This window comes from Taeniopygia guttata, chromosome 3 (assembly GCF_048771995.1).
Source record: "Taeniopygia guttata chromosome 3, bTaeGut7.mat, whole genome shotgun sequence".
NCBI classification, from domain to species: domain Eukaryota; kingdom Metazoa; phylum Chordata; class Aves; order Passeriformes; family Estrildidae; genus Taeniopygia; species Taeniopygia guttata.
Window position 1 is genome coordinate 53651847 of NC_133027.1, and position 20058 is coordinate 53671904.

Genomic DNA, 20058 nt, shown 5'->3' on the forward strand with positions numbered 1-20058 from the left:
TCACCCAAACACAAACCAAGCTTGAGGCCCGAGTCATACAGGAGAAGCAAATGGGAAATACAAAGAGACTTTGCCATATAAAGGAGCAGGCATTCCTGTGCTCATTTGCCAGTGCCAAGCCAATCATCTTGATAGCTTAACTGCTTTTAAAAAAAGCCTCATAGACCAAGCTTGTGGTCTTTTACCTGTGTAATTATGAGCCTTCCTTGGCTTGTATTGTAGATGACCTCGCATAATTAATAGTACCTGCAGCGTAGGCCTTTCCAGTTGATCTCTGTCTCTCATTTGTCAGATGTCATGATTTACATACAGATTCTGAGTTAGTCTGGTGAATTTTGTAGTTCATCTGGAGGAGAAGGTGCAGAGGCAAGACAGTGAAAATATTCTTTTTAAACCTTGGAAAATGGTCAGTTGCCATGGATTGATGCTGAATAATGGCTGATACAGCAGCCTTTTATCAAATCCATTGCTAGAGCACATTTTGAAGAATTAAATGATGCAGCTGTACAGAATATGCTTGGACCAATCATAGGAGCTGTTTCTAAGTTGGGAAGAAGCTGTCTCATATCAGATCCCTGTATGGAGAAGCTTTTTGCATGTACCTCTGGGAAAGTAGATCAAGGGACCTCTGATGTTAGCTTGGCATAGTAACCTGGATGTTACCATGAATAAAACTGCATGCAGGTGTGTTGATTGCTTGTAAATTCATGGATCAAATGAAAGTAGCTATGTAGTTTTTTAAAAAAATAAATCCACTAATCTGTTTTGTCTGAGAGTAACAATCACATTTTTAGCTTGTAGCAGTCAGCACTGAAAATTGAATAGTTCAGATGTTCTTCCTTATCAGCCAGGAACTTGGATGCTACTAAGAATTTTTTTTCTCTCTTTATAATGTCTGACTTGATGCAATTGGAAAGCAAAGTATTTTGCTAGCAAACACTGCATGACACAGTATAAAGACGCAGGAAAGTGGTTTTGCTTTTGAGGATAGTAGCCTAAAATCCAACACCCAATGATAACTGCGTTACATGTGATGTGCTGACTCTTTCTTCTCCTGTTTTAGGGTGTTGTTGGAGGAGTCATGATTGTAACTCCAAACAATATCATGTTTGATCCACATAAATCTGATCCTCTGGTAATTGAGAATGGCTGTGAAGAATATGGGCTCATCTGCCCCATGGAGGAGGTTGTCTCTATAGCTCTCTACAATGACATCTCTCACATGAAGATTAAAGATGCATTGCCATCGTAAGGAGTGTTCTTCCCTGAACTTATGTTTGCAGATTTTCAGTAAGGGTCATGGAAGAGGGGTGGGGAATGGGGGAATAGAGGGGAAGAGTTTTAGTGCAACAGAGTAAAGTGCCAGCAAAGGAATGATTTACTTGTGTTGTTCTTCAGAACAACAACTTTCTCTTTAGAACACTGAAGTGGCATTAAACGCAAATGGGTCACAAATGTGGGAACACAGGTTTCTACAAGAGTAGAAACCAGTAATTAATAAAAGTGTTTGTAATATGCCGTGGTAGGGCTCTTTGAGTGAATGTGAGGAGGTTTAGATTTTGACCATTATTGTGTTACCAGGACTGTTCTCAGAAAAGTATTTGGAACTTTTGAAGGTAACACCACCATAGCTGCCATCTTCAGGACTTACAGAAACACCAGACTGTGGAATACTTCTATCTCAGAACCAGAAATGCATTGATAGTTATATTATAGACTTTCTGGGTTGGGCTGCTTTCATTTATGCACAGATCAGGCACTGCTTATCTATTTGTTCTAAGCAGGATTTTGTTCTTACAGGCAATACCTGTTTGAACAGTGAAATTCATTGAATTTCTCATTTCAAGAAAAACTCTAGATACTTGATACACTCATTTCTGGAGTGTTTAATAACTTCCTATTAATTTTTAAGTGATGAGGATCTTGTTTTCTAATTCTCATCAGAGCTTTAGCAGTAACAAAGAGCTCAAGTTTTATGCTGATATGTTTATTCCGAATTTTTCATTTTGAAATGTTTTATGATTGTTCTGCTTTAAAAATAAATATTTGAGGAAGCCTGCATTCAAGCAGTATGTTTGAATAATGGAGACAAATAGAAGAAGAAAGCTACTAACTGTGTTGTCTGTTACTGTTCTGCAGTAAACGTGTTCAAACAGGATACAGCTTATCTCTTATTTTTTTTTCTCAAAAATACGTTTGTACTGACTAGGGAAGCATGGATGGTTGTAGATGTTGACTCATTGTCAGATGTGGGAAATTACAATATTAATATGATTTGAATTAAATTCCAGCAGCTAAATACATGTCCTGTGTTTTTTTGTTATGGAACTTCTGGTGACTTGCACATTCTTACTACGTGTTACATTTCTTCACCCACGTGGCATATTCTGCCAAGTGGTTTACTCATTTTATTTTGATGTTATACTTTCAGCATTTTTCTCCATTGTCTTCAAAGTCACTTGTTGCCAGTACTATATGTTTATTTTGGAGAAAATTATTTTTTTATGAGTTTCATGGTTTATGTTAAGTTGATGTTTAGTTTTTATTTTCATTTTTTTTCCATTTCCATTTTGCTTTTAACATCGTATGTACATCCATCATTTCCCCTGACAGTGACATACCAAAGGATCTTTGTCCTCTGTACAGGCCAGGAGAATGGGAAGACCTGTCCTCTGAGAAAGATATCAATCCTTTCAGCAAATTCAAATCCCTTAGCAAGGAAAAGAGGCAGCAGAATGGGGATGCATCTGTTGCTCTGGGTGCCAAACAGATAAAGCCTTCAGATAAGGAAAAGTCTGATGATTTTGAAGTTCTTCAGTCATCAGAGAGTATAAGCTCAATCAAATCAAAGTCTCTGGAGTTTCCCAACAACATCACTGCCACTGAACATTTGGAAAAGTTTGATGCAGATGCATGTACCAAGGACCCTTCCAGGAAAAAAAATTCTTCAGATACCAAAACCAAAGAAAAATCCTTTCCAGGAGAAGGCGAGGATGACTTCACTGAGCTGGAAAAGACATCATCTCATATGGATAGAGGGTTGGACAGGAAAATCTCAGTAATGGAAGGCTTGCTGGCTGACCCCAGGGACTTGGGGAGAACTAAGCAGCAGGTAACCAAACCTACTACAGAAGTCCAGGAGCACTTGACAGTTGATTCCTTGGAAAAAAAGGACAGTGTTGAACCTAAAGCTGACTTAGACTTAGAGCTGTGTGAAAAGCAAGATGTTATTCCAGAAGTAAACAAATGTGTCAGTACTCCGACAGGTAAGGTGGAGACTGAATTGGACACTAAGAAAGAGCTAGAGAAAGATAAACTTATTGAGTTTTACCTCAATAAAGATGGAAATGGGTCTCAGTCATCTGAAGATTTACACAAGGCTGAAATCCAGAAAGGTGAAAACAATAAAGCAATTGGCATAGACCTTACACTTAGCTGTTCAAAGTCCCAAGCTAATGAAGTCCATACAGTTAAAAGTATGGAGCTTGATTCCTGCTGTGTTGAAAGGAAAGCACCTTCATTAGAAATCAGCTCAGCAGCAGCAGAGGAAAAGGATCTGAAAGAGTCTGTGGACTCTTCATTAGTACCAGCTGTAGACAAGACTTGTCAAGAAACACAGTTAGACAATCAATCAGAAATCAGACTGTGGCTGATGCAGAAAATTCAAGTGCCAATTGAAGGTAGGTTTCTGGTTATCCTTGTTTCCTCTGAGACTTGGACAGCATTATGATGGTAACCTTTGAATTGACAGCCTTCTCTAAATTTCTTCTTTCTGTAATACCTGGTCTCTTTTTTACTTCTTGTGTATTTTGATTTTATATTACCTGCTATCTTCAAATTCTCTAAGCTTCTAGTTTGATAAATAGCTTGTGTGCTCTTTCCACATTCAGTGATTGCTGCTTATGTAATCTTTACCTCTGTTTGCTGGCTTTAAGAAGGATAGTGAAATGTCATCCAGTTTCAGTATTGGCAGGGGCACTTCATGGCCTAGGAATTGTCACTTGGTATTGGTAACCACTGTTGCCTCATTGAAGTCTGTCAGTTTTGTTTCTAATAGTATCCAAGGTAGTAAAGCATTGCTGTGAAGGGGGGCACCAAAATATTCTTGACAATATTTGCGTGTGTCTGATGTCTCTCATGCTATGGAAACCCTTAAGGAAGTGATAGATAGGAATACATGTATAGTCCTACTGAGTGATCAGTTTTCTCCTGATTGGTCATTGCATTATCAGAAATAATTCAGGCTGTTCCAGGAAAGCACATGCCAGAATGAAATCTCTGTTCAGAGCATGTGCACACATATTGCCATTTTTATGGCAGCCCAGTGCCTCTAAGCAGTAGTCTGTCCTGGAGCACTGATGCTCATCTCTGGGTAATTTAATGAACCAGTGGACATACCCTTGAGTCAAATCAGGTGGTGGGGGATGAGTAAACTGGAAGTCTCTATTTTAAGAAAAGTTGTTCTTAAAATTATTTTTCCTTTTTTTTTTTTCCATAAGGATTGATATTTGGCTGTACGTGTACTGCTAAAACAAAGAAGGCAACTTCAGTGTGACTGAAGCTATAGTTTAATAAGCAAGTTTTTTTTGTCACACTAGCAATTTAGGGAGCCTAAACTGCTTTTAGGCTTGGCCTTGTCTTATGCAGATAAAACGTGCTTGTATGGCTGTGTGACTGACAAGAGTTGGGAAACTGATTGAGCTTTTAGTGTGTGTACGTGTATGTGCGCATGCAGGATTACCCTTCAGCCTGAGTGGGTTTTCTGGACCCTAACATGTCCCCTTTATTTGCTTGCTTTGTGTTGCAGGCAGCACCCAGCCACGTCATCTTACCTATTTATTTACAGAGCTGTTCTGTACACAGCTGTATGGCTGAGGGGGATACAGGCTGTGACAAAATGGGAATAAATGGCCTCAGTTTAGGATGAACGTGGTTTTACTAAACCAATTCTGCTGTTGAAGTCAGGTGTAATTCTGTGGAAGGATGCCTCTGAGTATTCCTTTGCACAAGATTGTTAATCTTTGTCACAGTCTTTTATCAGCTGCAGTATTTGTACTTTTCTGTAAGCAGACCATTTCTCTTGTGTCTTGTTCAGATATGCTTCCTTCAAAAGAGGAGAAGAGCAAGACTCCTCCAATGTTTCTGTGCATTAAAGTAGGCAAGCCCATGAGAAAATCCTTTGTGTCTCAGAGCATGACGATGTCTCAACAGTACAGTAAAAAGATAAAGCAACCAGAGTACTGGTTTGCTGTTCCTCGGGAAAGGTAAGCTGCACTTCTGTTAGCACAAAAATATCTGTCTGTTACTTTTTAAATGTGAAGTTCGTTCCAGAGCTGAATCTTACATTACCTACACGGTCCCAAGTTGTGAAGTGCAGCCGGAATGCTGAGGGGTGCTCTCATTTCATTGCAGGCCAGCAACATAAAGCAGTATTTATTGCTGGTCTAATATGGCTCTCAGTGGGAAGGAAAAAGGGCTCATATACCACTTGAAGATGGAAAGAGGGATATATGTGCACTTAATATATGATAAAAGAACTGGGAGATGATCAGGGTTTCAGCTGTAGTCTAGGAAGTGCGGGAAAGGGGAGCTGGAGGGGCATGGAATCTACTGAGGTGTCAATGCTAAAAAAATAGGTGTTTCAAAGGGCATCATGTGGGAAAAGGGAGACACTCCTAACTAAATAGGTGTGAGGATTTCTGTCTTTTGTCCTATTAAAAATAGTCCCTTTGCAGTAAAATTGAGGGACACAAATGTTTTCCTGTAGATGTGTAATAATACATAAATAGTACTCTAGAAAAAAGCAAACCAACAAACTAGAGAAGTGGAAGTCTATTATTTTCCTCATAAATCACCCAAGAATTTTCACTGGCTGTGAAGAATCAAATATATGATCCTTTTTTTGGCAGAAGGCAACTAGAGCAATTCTCTGGTCTGTTGATGAACCAAAATCGGTGATTCTGGTAAATTAGATGCCAGGAAAGAGGAATCTGAACTTGTGATCCATCTCAGAGATGGTTCTTTCAGATGCAGTAAATTTTTTCAAAATAATTTTTATTTAATAATTTTAATCTAAAATTTGTATAATGTGTGTTGATGTAAGTGTTTCTATTTTTTTTTGTGGTTTTAAAAGGAGTGTTTGATTGTCTGTAGTAGTGTGGAAGTTGCTGTCTTGGAACAATTCCTGAAGGCGAGGGAGAGGTTTAATCCAGCTGGACTGTGGTCCTTGGGAGAATAGCTGGATAGCTTTTGGTTTGCTTGCTATCTGTGGATCCCGGTCCTTGGCTCCTCAGGGATTGCAAAAGGGTGGGTTCAGAAAATTCTGGGTTGAAGTTTGAGTAAATACTTCAAGGAGTTGGAGTGATGAGTTGGAGTGATGCTGTAATACAGCACAAGGTTAGGTAGTGCTTTGGGGATAGTGCAGCTAACAGTGAATAAAGCTGCTGAGCTGCCTGAGATCATCTCTAATCATTGCTGTGTGTAACAGGTAAATCTATCAAGCTTCTAACCACAGACTTGGAAAACAGCTTTCCTGGTTGTCTTTTTATGAGCAGAAACTTTCTGAATGGTGCGCAGACCTGATGTAAAGTGAAGTGTTGACAACTGGTTTCAGTTTTTATTACAAGAAAAAAACAACTTCTGCAATGAGCTGCTGTAGCCGCACCTGGCCATGCTGGCTGACATACCAGGTCTTTGATGTCAGGGCTGCTGTTTGGATCTTGATCAAAAGTAGTGGTGAATGATTGGTTGTAAGTTTCAGTCTTTTTAGTGCTATTCATGCCTGTTTTAACACCCCAGAATTGCATGACAGATCAAGTAGAACTTGGAGCAGAAATTAAATGTGAGACACATTTCTTTGTATTAATGCCAGGCATGTCTTGGCCTCTTGAACAAGATGGTGTTTTCTCCAAGCTCTTCTATGCTTTCCCAAAGCAAAACACAATACTTCCTACCTTCTGGAGATATTCTTGAATTAGTATTGTGTGAAATATAAATATAAGTGTTGCATCTCAAGAGTGGCATGAAAAGTAGGTTGTTTGGGATAGCTCTGCCATGTATTTTAGACAAAATATGAGATAATTCACTAAGTCTAAAAATACTTGGAATGCAATTTGTATTCATGTGTGAAAATATCAAGAATAACACACTCATCTTGTTGGCTACAAAGCAGCATAAATAAAACACTTTCTCCAGTCCAGTCACAGTAGCTTGTGCAGCATCTTAATGTTTTGCCATAATTAAAAAAAACAAAACAAAAAAACCCAAACAAACAAGCAAAAAAACAAAATCAAACAAACTGTCCAAATTTGGAGTGAGATTGTGAAAAAATCGGTCTGCATGTCTATATTTAGTGTAAGTTAAATCTTCCTCTGATTTGCTTTTAGTTACATTGTTTCCATGATCATAGTGTTTGTTGTTAAAATAGCTTCTGTCATCAGTTATGAAAATGGCTCCAATTTCAGCCTGGTCCCGTAACTCACAGCTCCTAGCAAAGCTTAGCAAAGCTGCTCTTCCATGTGTAGGTAGGCTCCAGCTACTTTCTGCTTTCTGGGCCCAGCAGTATTTTGACCTTTTTTTTTTTTTTTTTTTCTTTTTCTTTTTTTTTTTTTTTTTTTTGGGGAAGCCTCTGGAAACTTTGTTAACACAGAAGGAATACTTTTAGGCTGATAGTCTTTATAAAGGCACTAAATCTTCTGTCTCATTTGCCTTTTGTGCCTGCTGGAGATGTTCTCTCTCCCTGCGTGGCCTCCCAGGCGCCGCATGTGTCCCAGCTCACGTCACCCCACGACCAACACGGCGTGGCTGAGTTAATCAGTGACTGCAGCATTACTTCGTGCTGCCTTCTTGGTCACTGCAGTGCTCACCTCAGCACACAGAAGGGGTGTTGAGCATCTTGAGTTGCCTTATATACAGATTACTCAGGCTAGGGCAGTTTCTTGCCACGTTCAGCTGAGCAGAGGGGCACCCATGCTTTTGGACACAAATAGAGATTGACTGTTTTGCTGGGAAGTTTTGCAATGGGTATAGCTTACAGTATTAGAGGGTAAGTCTGTGTGTGCTCTTACTATGTGGATTTATGTTTAAGTGGTATGCAGGTTTCCCACCTTAGTGAATTTTGACTACCAGTAGCTCAGAAACTAGGTCACACATTTCCTGAAGATCTTTTACAAGAAAATGCCTTGCACCAGGACACAGATAGTAATGCAGAATTTCTCTGCTTGTAAGTAATAGCATTGACTAGTTCCTCAATCAATAACTAAATCTCTTTAATTTTCCACAGTGTAAATTCTGCAAACATGTTTGATTTATGAATGTATAATTTGCACTGAAATTGATGTAAAAGACACTGCACTGAGATTGTGCTGCTGAGAAGGCATCTACTTTTTTGCTAGATTTAGAATCCTTTTGAATTAGCCTTTTATAAAGAAAATACTCCTGGACTTCTGATAGTAAGATATCAAGCTGTACAGAGGAAATTTGTGAAAACCTGTTTGTATATATAGCTTAATGTTTTATAACGAGGGCTCATAGAAGTCTCTATAAGCTCATAAAAGCATATGAGGGCTTACAATACCTCAGCCATCAAGATTTGTGAAGAATCATCATTTAGTCAAGCACATTTATAAGAAAGTCATAGGATCCTTCTGGATTAATGTCTTTCTCTGAGCCAGGAGCAGTGGTTGGACTTAGAGCCTTTTGAATATTTTCTTTCTGGAGTTACTGACTTCTATAGTTGTCTCTTTCCAAGTACTTTACTTTTTGATGTCTCTCTTCTAGTGCATGATACACTCATAAGCATGTGATCACCAAAACAGCTATTGAGTTCTAGGATAAATTTTTTTGCAGCTGCCTAGTTGACTGTAACAAAGTTCCTCAATGGTTTTTCAATTTAAAAATTGGATTTTCAATTTGCTTGGAAATACTATTGTAGCATAATGTTAGAAATATATTAGCAGAGCATCCGTTTTCAGAATGACATCACCTCTGTAATCACCTATTTCTATTTTATGCTGCTGCTTCTTAAACCTGGACTGTCTGGATTTATTTATCAATTGTCCATTGCAGAGGAAAACTTAGTTATGTACTGCTTAAATAAACTGAGCATATACACGTCCATGGGGCCTGACAGGAAATGTTCTGAGTATATTGAGGAAGTTGGCTGATGTTATTACAAAACTGTTTTCTATCATCTTTTGAAAGGTTGTGTTCAGGGGGAGGGTTCCTTAATAATTGAAAAGACAATTGCTGCAACCATTGTCAGAAAAATCAAGGAAGTATCTGTGGGAGCACAGGGCAGTCAGCTTCATCTTAGTCCCTAGGAAGCAAGTCCTTATAGACACCATTTCCAAGCACACGGGGGTAAAGACGTGATGAGGATCAGCTGTCATATATTTGCCAGGGGGAAATTGCTTTTCTACTGACCAAATAACTTTTCTGCTTGAGATTGCTACCTCCTTGAGCAAGGAGAGAGCAAGGGATTGATACCATCACATTACTAAAGCTTTCAACACAATCTTCCATAGTACCCCTGTGGCCAAATTGGAAAGATATGACCTGGACATAAAGGTTGCAGGTGTTTGCAAAATTGACTGGACCTCAATTGATCAGTCTCAAAGGGTTGGTAGTTGGTTGGAGTGGCAGTGAGGTACAAATGGTATTCTTGGGGACCGATACTGCTTAATGCCTTCACTGGTGACATGGACATTGAGACAGAGCACACCTTTGTCAATTTGGGGAATGACACAAAATTTGGAGAATGCTCATAATTGGAGGACAGGGCTAGTTCAGAGGGGCCTCAACACAGCAGGCTGACAGAAATGTCAGGACGTTCAGAATAAGCAAATGCAAAGTTGTGCACCTGGGAAGGAGCAGTTCCTGCAGCAGTAGAGGGGGGCAGGCAGCCTGGGGAGTAGCTCTGCCAAAAAGAAGTTGGGGAAGTTGAGAGCAAACTCAACATGTCGGTGATGTGTCCTTGCAGTAATGAAGGACACACCACTTCTTGCTGACTCAAGTAAGGAGGTACAGCCCAACAACTTGGGTGGTCATTAATCCCCTCTTTCTTTTAGACACTTGGTTTAAAAAATGGAGAGGAGGGGACAAGAAACAGAAAATGTAGGATGGCACCAGACCCTTCTCAGATCATATGCTGCATTCTTCAGGGGAAATGGTGATGAGATAAAAGAGAAACAAACCCCAGGAGACAGGCTATGCATGGAGAACTTGCAGAATCACTGTTGTAGATTTTCCAACTCAAATGGACAAGAATGTGCAACCTCCTCTGACTTGGAAGTTAGCTCTGCTATAAGCAAGAGCTGGCCTAGATGATTTCTAGAGATAGCTTAAAACATAAATACATTCTGTGATTCTGATATACAAGTGTGCTAGTCTCCTTCATCCACCTGCATAAACATGCTTTCAAACCGATCTTACCCAGACATCAGAAACCACTACTTTTATTGTCTTTTCTTAGTGATTTGTGGGAATTAAGTAGTTGCTTTTCCAGAGTAGGACTATTGTATATAAAATACACAGTGCTCAAGTCAGTTGTCTCTCTCAGTTAAAGCTCAAATTAATTAGCAAAGAACTAATCAGACTGCTTTTTCTGAAACCTCTGTGAGCAATGCTAATTTATTCCTTTTTCATTATTTCCATGATGAAGCAAAGTAAATTCTTTAGACTCATTTGAAAAAATCTGGACTTATACTAGTGACCCTAACAAATTTTAACAGTGTGGAAAGGGTATGTTAAGATTATTTGTGCATACATATAAATCCAGGTAATTTGAAATATGAGGGGGAGGGGGGAAGTGTCTGTATTTCTAAAAGTTTTTTTCTGTTTTCTGTTGATCTAAGAGTTGCTGGATGTAACTTTCTGGTGAAAAGCTGGAGGAAGATCTAATGGCATAAGCACTTCTATCTGCCCTCTTTACTGTGGGTCTGATTTTTTTGTTGGCAATTCAGCTTCTTGTAAAGTGGATCCACTGTTGTATTCCTGTTTGAAATTGCACATGTTCATTTTAACTTAATACATAAATTCCTTCTTCAGAAATTGTTTTGTTGTTTTTTATGGATGTTGTCAAGGAATATCTTTTAAAGACGGTGGCTGAGAGCTGACTACATTTATGGAAGAGCATGTGCTGCTGGTACTATATCATCAGCAAAGCTGTCAGTAACAGCTTATTTTCATAATACTAAGAGAATGAAAATTGTTTTGTGGCTAGCCTCTTTAACTTTTAAAGGGCAGCTAAAACTGTAGTGTAGACTTCACTGGTGATCTCATTTGCTTGTGCTGGAGGTGAAACTAAATGGATAAAGTGAATGTTTTATAGAGTTAACTTTTGTGTCTATGACCTAATATCAAGCAATTTGACTTATTAATATGAATTGTGTGGGACTGGACAAGCCATATTGCTTTACCATGATGCTTTGGCTTTGCATATAGCAAAGGGAGGAGAAAAATACATTGTGGGGAGTGAAAGCAGAGAAACCTTGAAGTGGTTCAAGCTGCAGGTAGAGGAAGCTGTTGCCTTCTGTGGTATGGGAGGGTGGAGGTACACGGGTATAATGTTTGTGTAGTTGTCCCTGCTTTGGCATTGGGAAAAATCCCTGTGCTACATGATAGTGTGGGTTCATGGACTACTGAACAATGGTTGTCTCCTCCTCTTCTCTTCACAGGGTGGATCACTTGTACACATTTTTTGTTCAGTGGTCACCAGAAATATATGGGAAAGATGCCAAAGAGCAAGGTTTTGTTGTGGTAGAAAAGGAGGAGCTTGACATGATTGACAACTTTTTTAGTGAGCCCACTACTAAAAGCTGGGAGGTGAGTGCTTTCTGCCTTTACATGAAGCATGTGGGTATCAAGTGTGCATCCTCTGCTAAGAATCTCAGCAGTTGTTCTTTTGAGGATTTTATGGTGTTTTTTTTATAACAGTTGCTGCTTCATATAGAGAATTCCTTAAGGCTTGTATCTGTTTCACAAATGTATTAATTTCCTTCAGTCTTCATTTCTTCTCTCCCTAGAAGGAGCATGTAAACAACTGGGAGCTCTCTGGTGTGCAACCAGCAGAAGTTGTGTAAATATTTTGACCATGTGATACTAGTCTTTTGCAAAGCTATACAGGCATATGTGGCCAGCATTGCTAAATTCCTCATGTATTTCCTACTGCATTTCCTATAGCATTTATGTGCTACAAATAAATTCTTCAAAATGTATATATGTATGTAAACATCAACACAGACTTCTGTGTGCTGGTTGAAATGGATTGGTGTGTGGTGACAGGCCAGACTCTTGCTTCTCGGGTGCACACAGCAATACTGTTTGAATATTGGGTGTAAGTGGGATAAGTTTATAATTGGACTTTGGCTTTTTCATGTGTGGTCTTCTGCAATCTGTTTTAACCACTTGGCATGCCTATGCTTGTTATCTCCTTCTGCATACAAAGCCTAGTTTCTAAGGGAAATAAGCTTACACTCATTTTTAAAAGCCATATTTCTCACTGCTCAAACACTTTCTGTGCTAAGGATATGGGATAAATTAAACAGACAAATAAATTTCAAAGTGGGAAATATCTTGATGGTAATTTAAAAGTAATCTGATTATTCATCTTAAACATAAACTTGTTTTCTTCAAATTCTACTACCCTCTTTTTTGTTTGTTTGTTTATTTGAGCATTTTGATCTTCACAGTATGTTCTGTTGAAAAATGACACGAAGTGGGACCTGTCATTTTAAATGTAGCAGCCTCTATTCCCAAGGAGCTAATATTTTTACAATTCTGTAGCTTCTCGGTGTCAATGCTTTGTGAGCTGAAAGATAAAAAAAAAACCACCTTCCTTGTTTTGCTTAGAGCTGTGTGCAGTCATACATTGCTCTAGATTTTACTGTTCAGTTATTTGCATGCCATTTTCATAAAACCACAATGAAGAAGAGTCAGTGATCTAAAGACAGCTGTAGGAGAGATCTGGCCACACGGGGAGCTTGTCTCTCATTGTTTTATTTAGATATTTATTGGAAGGAAGAAAAGCTGGAAACTGCTTTTAAAGGTGTGTCTCTTTTTGAAATACATTCTAGCTTCATCAATTTCAAGTAGGCTTGCCAGGAAATCTCTATTGAATAAAGTCCAAATTTGGGCATGATGACTGTGAAAGTTTCACTCTCCCTTGCGGGGAAACAGAAACTCTTAGTTGTAGAGCAGTATATAAGCAATTTTATCACAGCATGCCATGGCCAGTAGCTGTCTGTCACTCTTGGGGCTGAGAACTCTTGCCACTAGAGCAGGGGTAGAGTAGTGGGTTTATTGAAAATAAACTGCTAGATGATGAAAAAGAGACAAATACCTTTGAATGTTCAAATTATTTACTGTGCCAGACCAGACCAGGAGGAACCTTTTGTGGAGGTATGTTGAATTGTTTCCCATTTGAACAGTGTGGATCTGATGATGGAACTTCTGTCCTAGTTATAAATGTGCTCTGTACTCAGGTGAGGGGCACCTTAGGTGGCTTCCTTTCTCAGCCCTATAAAATCTTTGAAAGACTTTGTAGATCTGGTTTCTGTAGTGGTCAGTTCTTTTCATCCATTTCTGCTTTTGTGTGGTCTGTAAATCTCTGATCTTGCAGATGGCTCATTCTGCAGTTGTTTACTGAACTTCATTCATATATCCAGTTCAGAGACTGAATAAATGTGTATAAAGAGAAGAGGTGGGGCTTGTCTGTCTCTGGAGCCAATTTGCAATTTACAACTGTGTTAATAAGTTTTCTCTGGTTGCCTAGGTGAATTTGGTTGTATTTTGCTACAGATACTTCTTGGTTGATATGCTGTTGTCTGGTACTTTCCCCCCACTCCTGGAAGGGAGATTATTCCTAAAAGAAGGTCCACAAAAGGGGAGTTGTGTACTTTTGATTTAATGTCTTAAAGGTGTTAATTAAAAAATACACAGTAATGTTCTGGGAGATGAGGTAGGAAGGCAAACCAGTCAGAAGGTGAAAAAAGAACAATGATACAAGTAGAAAGATTGGGTTTTTTTGAACAGTTTGTTGTGAGCGGTTTTTTAATTTTTAATTACCCAATTTTGCAGTGCAAAACTTTCCTGAAATTGACCATATGAAAAATTTTACAGCACAGGATTATCTGCAGTCTCAGAAGGAGAGGCTGGAGTGTCAGGATGAAGCTGTAGATCTCTTGCAGTATCTTGGGCAAGAATACGTGTAACTGCTCAGGTGTGCAGGGACACATAGCAGTATTTCTTCTGCAGGCTGGATTTTGCCTTGTGACCTCCCTTCCTCTCTTTTCCTGACCCTGCAGTGGAGTGCCAGTGCCCACATGCCCTGCTCAGTTCCAGGCATCTGCAGGAGGGCATGGACTGGACATGAGTGCATGCAGCAGATGCATGGCTCTCATCCCACTGGGGATGCCTGGTGTGGCAGAGGGTATTGGGGCTGTGAGGGTTCTTCACCAGCCCTGGTCCTCATGCAAAACTTCTGTGCTTTGTTGTGTGGTTAAATCTACACCTGGAGTCAGTCTAGCACATTTGCCTTCTCTCCTGAGGGGCAGGTGTGTGCAGGGCCTCCAGGCTGTTGACAGCTTCTGCAAGTTCCAGCAGTGATCATGAAGGCATGGAGGAATTATGCAAAACTTGATCCATGTGTAACATTTGGAAGCCTTATTGGCAGCGAGGTGCATAGCAGAGCACAGTGGACTCTGCAGCTGCATCCTGAAATTCCTGCTCCTAAATAAGACCACTGTGGTGATACATTCATGGAAGGAAAAGGTGGTTTAAGGTTTCCTGTTTGTTTTGTAGCTAGGCCTCCTTGCTTCCCTTTCTCTTTCTCATCAGCTCCGTTTCAGAGCTTTTGCTGTTGCTTGCTATGTGCCATGGTGGCACTGAGCTCTAGCTAAAGATTTTCCCCATTTGCTTAAGGGTACCTATGCTTGATAAAATTATCCCATATGGTGTTTTTTCTCCAAACAGTGTGACAGCTGAGGAGTAAGTTTTAAATGAATTGGCTTCAACAGAGGATTGATGGTGTAAGAGCTGTGCTTTAGGTTGGACACTTGTTCTCTTGCCACAGATAATTACTGTAGAAGAAGCTAAACGACGAAAGAGTGTTTGCAGTTACTATGAAGAAGAAGAAGAAGATGATACTTTGCCTATCCTAAAGCATCACAGCGCTCTTCTGGAGAACATGCACATAGAGCAGGTATGGCTGAAAGCCCACAGGTTTCCTTCTTAGATGTGGTATTGTCTCTGTCGAGTGTGAGAAAGAGAATAGGCTGGGGCACTGCCTGTGCTGCTTGTGTAACCATTTCCCTCATTCCCTGCTCCCTGCCCAGCTTGCCCGGCGCTTGCCCGCGCGGGTGCAGGGCTACCCGTGGCGCCTGGCATACAGCACGCTGGAGCACGGGACCAGCCTGAAGACCCTGTACCGCAGATCGGCTTCTCTTGACAGCCCAGTTCTCCTTGTCATCAAGGATATGGACAACCAGGTAAGGAGCTCTGGTTCCACAGGGGTGAAGCAGAAAGGGCAGCATTTTGTTAAATGATCATTATTAAATGCTAGTCATATTATGAAGTCATGTCATACTAAAATAAAACATTGGTGTATTCTTTTATATTTTCTACTGCTTAAACTAGAGTTACCAGAGGAAAGTACTACGGCACTAATAAAAGCTATAGAATTGCAGTGAGCGCAGTAGTGCCTTTCTTAAGTATCTCAGTTAAGGAGCTGTCACAAGCAATGCCTCTCTGGAGGTCTCATTCTTCAGTAGCTGCTAGAGTCAGCAATGCTGCTGCCATTGTTGCCATCTGGCTTTTAACTTGCAGGATACAGAAGATGTGGAGAAATACTTGCACATCTGATACACTTCACTAGTTGGTTCTTCTAACATGAAAATCAGCTTAGTTGTTCTTAAAAAGTATTTTGACATTTCTGGCGAGGTGGGGGGGGGGGGTCTCTTGAATTCAGCACTTTCCACAAAAGTAGTGTAATCATTTTATTCTAACAGATATTTGGAGCGTATGCTACTCATCCCTTCAGGTTTAGTGACCATTACTATGGCACTGGTGAAACATTCCTCTACACTTTCAGTCCACATTTCAAGGTAAGTGGGTGGGTGTCCACCTTCTGAAATAAGATTTTTGGGTTCCACTTCTGAAGCATTTATGAGATTTTTATTAAAATAGCATGTTTGAGTGTAGAAAAAGAATTGCCAGATGTTGATGAATGCAGTTAATTATTCATTGCTTCAATGCTATTGCATTCAGCAAAAGTGTCACTTTAATTAATTACAGACACTTCAAGCAAAAGTGTCTGCTATTATCTGAAGAGAGGACAGTCTGTAAGGGCGAAGAGAGGGTTTTAAGTGAGTTGAAGGGGAGGACCTCAGGAGTGGAAGGACTTCAGGTGTGGACTTTCAAAGACTCACCTGGAAAGGCAATGATATCAAGAACAGGATATAATCTCATGCATTCTTAGGATCACAGTGACGCCAAAACAGAGATAAGAGTGCTGCTGAAATACCCCTTGATGCTCGTAGCTTATGCACTTTTTCCGCATTGAGCACATTGTTCCTTTTTAAGAGGGTACCACTTGATTTAGAGAGGGAAGCAGCATTTCAAATAAGGAGAAGGTGCTTTGTTCATAGTTTTAAATATGTATTGATGCTTTACTTTCTACCTTACCTTTTCCTCTTTCAAGAAAAAGGTAAAAGATGACCACACCTCTTAGCTGCCAAGTGTGAGTACCTAGTAGTTTGAGATTACAAGAATCCTCAATCCAAGTATGTTCATGCTTTTTCCCCTCCTCAGGTATTTAAATGGAGTGGAGAAAACACCTACTTCATCAATGGAGACACTACCTCTCTGGAGCTTGGAGGTGGAGGGTGAGTGAGTGTTTGCTTTTCAAATCATATAGCCACCTTTTATTTTTTTTTAATTTAAAATGGAAATAGGGACAACGTAGGTGCAGGAAAAACTTAGCAGTAATGTGGCTGAACTTGATTACGCTGTTTAGCAGAGATACCTCAGCAATCTAATTTCTGTTACAGACTGAAAGCAATTTTGTTTGCTTAGAGTGACTGATGTTAGGAAAGTAGGGTCTGTTGCAGAGTTGGGGTTGTTTTCAGTCAATAAAAGAAACCAGATGTTTTGGGTAGATAGATCGCTCATTGCTGAAGCGGTTTGTCACTGGAAGATAATCCCTAATGGCAATTTTGCCATCAGTTTCTAGGGTTTATCAAGTGGTCCTTACTATGTTGTTGTTTTTCTGTTGATGCACAAAGCAAGGATACAGACAGGGCATAATCACATCATGAGTTTCAAAGGTCAGTAGGTACAAAATCAAGGGCTAAGGCTGTACAACCAACTAAAGCTTGCTTGGAGGTTGCACCATGGGACAGCTGGGCATGGTTTGCATCGGGTGGATAACCAGAAGGTGCTCTGTCCACATCCAAACAGGGAAGGGACCCCAAGGTCTGTGCCCTGGTGTAGCCACAGCTGGCAGTGAGAGCAGCCGGGTGGCCCAGGGCTGTGGGCATTTGCAGGGTCCTACATGCTGCCCCACTCACTGGTGCAAACAAAAGCAAGGGAACGGCTCCATGACTTCTTGGGGAGTGCTTTGCCAGTACTGAACTCTTCACATTTGGCCTCAGAGTCACCTATATTCCTCTGTATCGCTTCTTTGATTGTTTATACAGATTCCAGTGCTTTCACTGTTCCATGTAACACCAGATCTTTTGTGTATTTCCTTTTAGTGGCCGGTTTGGTTTATGGTTAGATGCAGATTTGTATCACGGGCGAAGCAACTCTTGCAGCACCTTCAATAATGACATCTTAACTAAGAAAGAAGATTTCATAATACAAGATGTAGAAGTATGGACATTTGAGTGAAACACTGATTGCCTTAAGGACTGGATCCATTAGGCACTTAAAAGGTATCCAGAAGGCGCAGGCTGCCTCACAATGTTACATGCTTTTTCCTCAAGTTTGTACCAGAGCATGACTACACAAAAAATCCAACCGAACGGCCCAAGAATAAAGAATTGATTTTGAGAGGCAGTAAGAGACAGAGCAGTAAGAGTTCACTCTGAAGTGCTTTTTACTTCCTCTTCAGTACTCTTCCATTGAAGATACAATGCTTATGAAAATGTTCATGATGTATAAGTTGAAAACTTTTTATGTAACTGTGAAAAAGATCCTGTGGAAGAACTATAACTGTCTAGTACATTCCATGTGTATTTATGTTCAACATGCAAACGCTGACCAAAAATAAAAGGTTACTTTACCAAAATCTATAGCATACTGTTTGCCATGGAAAAGAATCAGAAATAGGTGTACACAGCACTTAAGGGAACATGTTTTTAAAATTATTTTATTTATTGTTACTGTATAGTAGATTTTTTTTGTAAATGTATTAGCTGTGAGTTTTTTTGTTTAATGTTTCAAATCTCATTTTGATAATTACTGTTGAGGTGGGTTTCTTATGCGTTGGCATTTATTCTGAATAAATTTATTTGATTTCTGAAGTTAATTTTTATATTTTTATTTTGTAAATGAGATTTGGTTTTCATTATACCCTAATTAGAGGGTTTGTTTTCCTGGGAGAAACACTTGAGTGCATAATTCTGTTTCATTTTCTTTTCCTGAAATAAAGGAGAAGGTGCATAGTGCTTTTTCTTAACTTTGCTGTCACATTCCTGTTAATAGATAACTATTTTGGCAGTGTATGGAGACACTGGGCAACTTGCCCCCTGGTGTAGACTTTATCAGTTCTGTTGCAGTCCACAGAATTGGGATAGCATGCTCTGAGCACCTGCCTGAGTATTATTTGACTGATTATGAAGGAGATTTCTAAGAGAACTGTTGTTCTGTATGACCACCAAATGGTTCAAAATAAGCCACCCACTGTGCTTTGATGAGCACTTCTCTATAAATTGAAGAATTTGTTAAGGAGAAAATACAATTGAGATTTAGAGAAGAAAGTTCCTAACAGGCCAGGTTACATTAGTGTAAAACTTGTTTTCCTAATAATTACACATATAATTTCCTTTAAAATAATACTTCAAGCAGCAGTCTGGTTTAGGATTTGACAGTCAATTAAATATTCTTGTTTGTTTTTAATGAATTTATCAGATCCTTCCCCCTCCCCCCACCAAAGCTGAAAAGACTATATTACAAAATCTGTAAAATTTATTTTACAAATAAAATATATTTCAAAATTGTAAAACATTTGGTAAATGGGAAGAGTGTGAGAGAGGACTGGTAATCTTCACTGTTTGCTAAGGAATTCTGCATTGCCATTAAGCTGTGGTTTTGTTTACACAATCCAGGCCTAACTAATATTAGGATGTTGTCCTGCCTTAAGACTTGAATATTTCATTGTCCTGAGAAAGGCAGGTTTTAGAGGCAGTAGTGTGCATTAAAACAGTACAATCTAATGTTGGAATATTATTAACTGAGTAATACTGCTCTTTCCTTTTTGAATAGATGAAATAATAATTTTAAAAAGCCATTTGCTTTTCCTTCAAAAGCATAGCATTTTAAAATCTTTATCTTGCACAGAAGTTTCACAGACTTAAAAAACAATGCTATACACAGTAAGCCTGTAACACGCTGCACATGAGCTTTTCACGCTTCCTTTCTTTGTGGTCTACTACAGCCATAAATGAAGTTCTTATTGGTAATGCTTTAAAATATTTTGGAAGTTGTTAACAGCATAATGCTTTGAAGATACCCAGAATATCTAACACTCTTTGCTATTTTAAATGGTGGCAGAAGACCACTTAATAGTTTAAAAAACCCAAGCAAACAAACACCCAACAAAAAAATCCCCACAACAAACAAAATGAAACAAAGTTCAACATTTTGCATACATTTCACTCTTGCTACCTACAACTTACTCCATTATATTATCCTTGTCAAAGCATATCTAAATGCTGTGGTCTATATTCAAAACAGTGTTGTTCAATCAAAATTCTGTGACCCTTTAAACTATGAATATTGAATATATGTAATGCAGTGCTATCACAATATTTTCAATAAAGGAATTTATGCATTCAGAAA

The 20058-nt window shown here is 39.3% G+C and overlaps 1 protein-coding gene across 11 annotated transcripts in view; it reads left to right on the plus strand.

Moving 5' to 3' along the window:
* The window catches only part of NCOA7 (nuclear receptor coactivator 7), an 84437-nt gene extending 64379 nt beyond the window's left edge, over positions 1 to 20058 (plus strand). For 6 of the 11 annotated variants that reach the window (XM_072926850.1, XM_072926849.1, XM_041715146.2 and 3 more), the window contains 9 exons: positions 1064 to 1248; positions 2614 to 3680; positions 5096 to 5264; positions 11676 to 11823; positions 15071 to 15199; positions 15333 to 15485; positions 16005 to 16100; positions 16807 to 16880; positions 17751 to 20058. In XM_072926850.1, coding sequence (XP_072782951.1) covers positions 1064 to 1248; positions 2614 to 3680; positions 5096 to 5264; positions 11676 to 11823; positions 15071 to 15199; positions 15333 to 15485; positions 16005 to 16100; positions 16807 to 16880; positions 17751 to 17886 — 2157 coding nt within the window. In that variant the 3' untranslated portion in view covers positions 17887 to 20058. Of the gene's footprint in view, positions 1 to 1063; positions 1249 to 2613; positions 3681 to 5095; positions 5265 to 11675; positions 11824 to 12843; positions 13399 to 15070; positions 15200 to 15332; positions 15486 to 16004; positions 16101 to 16806; positions 16881 to 17750 lie in introns of those variants that run through there. The other 5 variants (XM_041715147.2, XM_041715148.2, XM_030267830.4 and 2 more) reach the window with 3 other exon arrangements.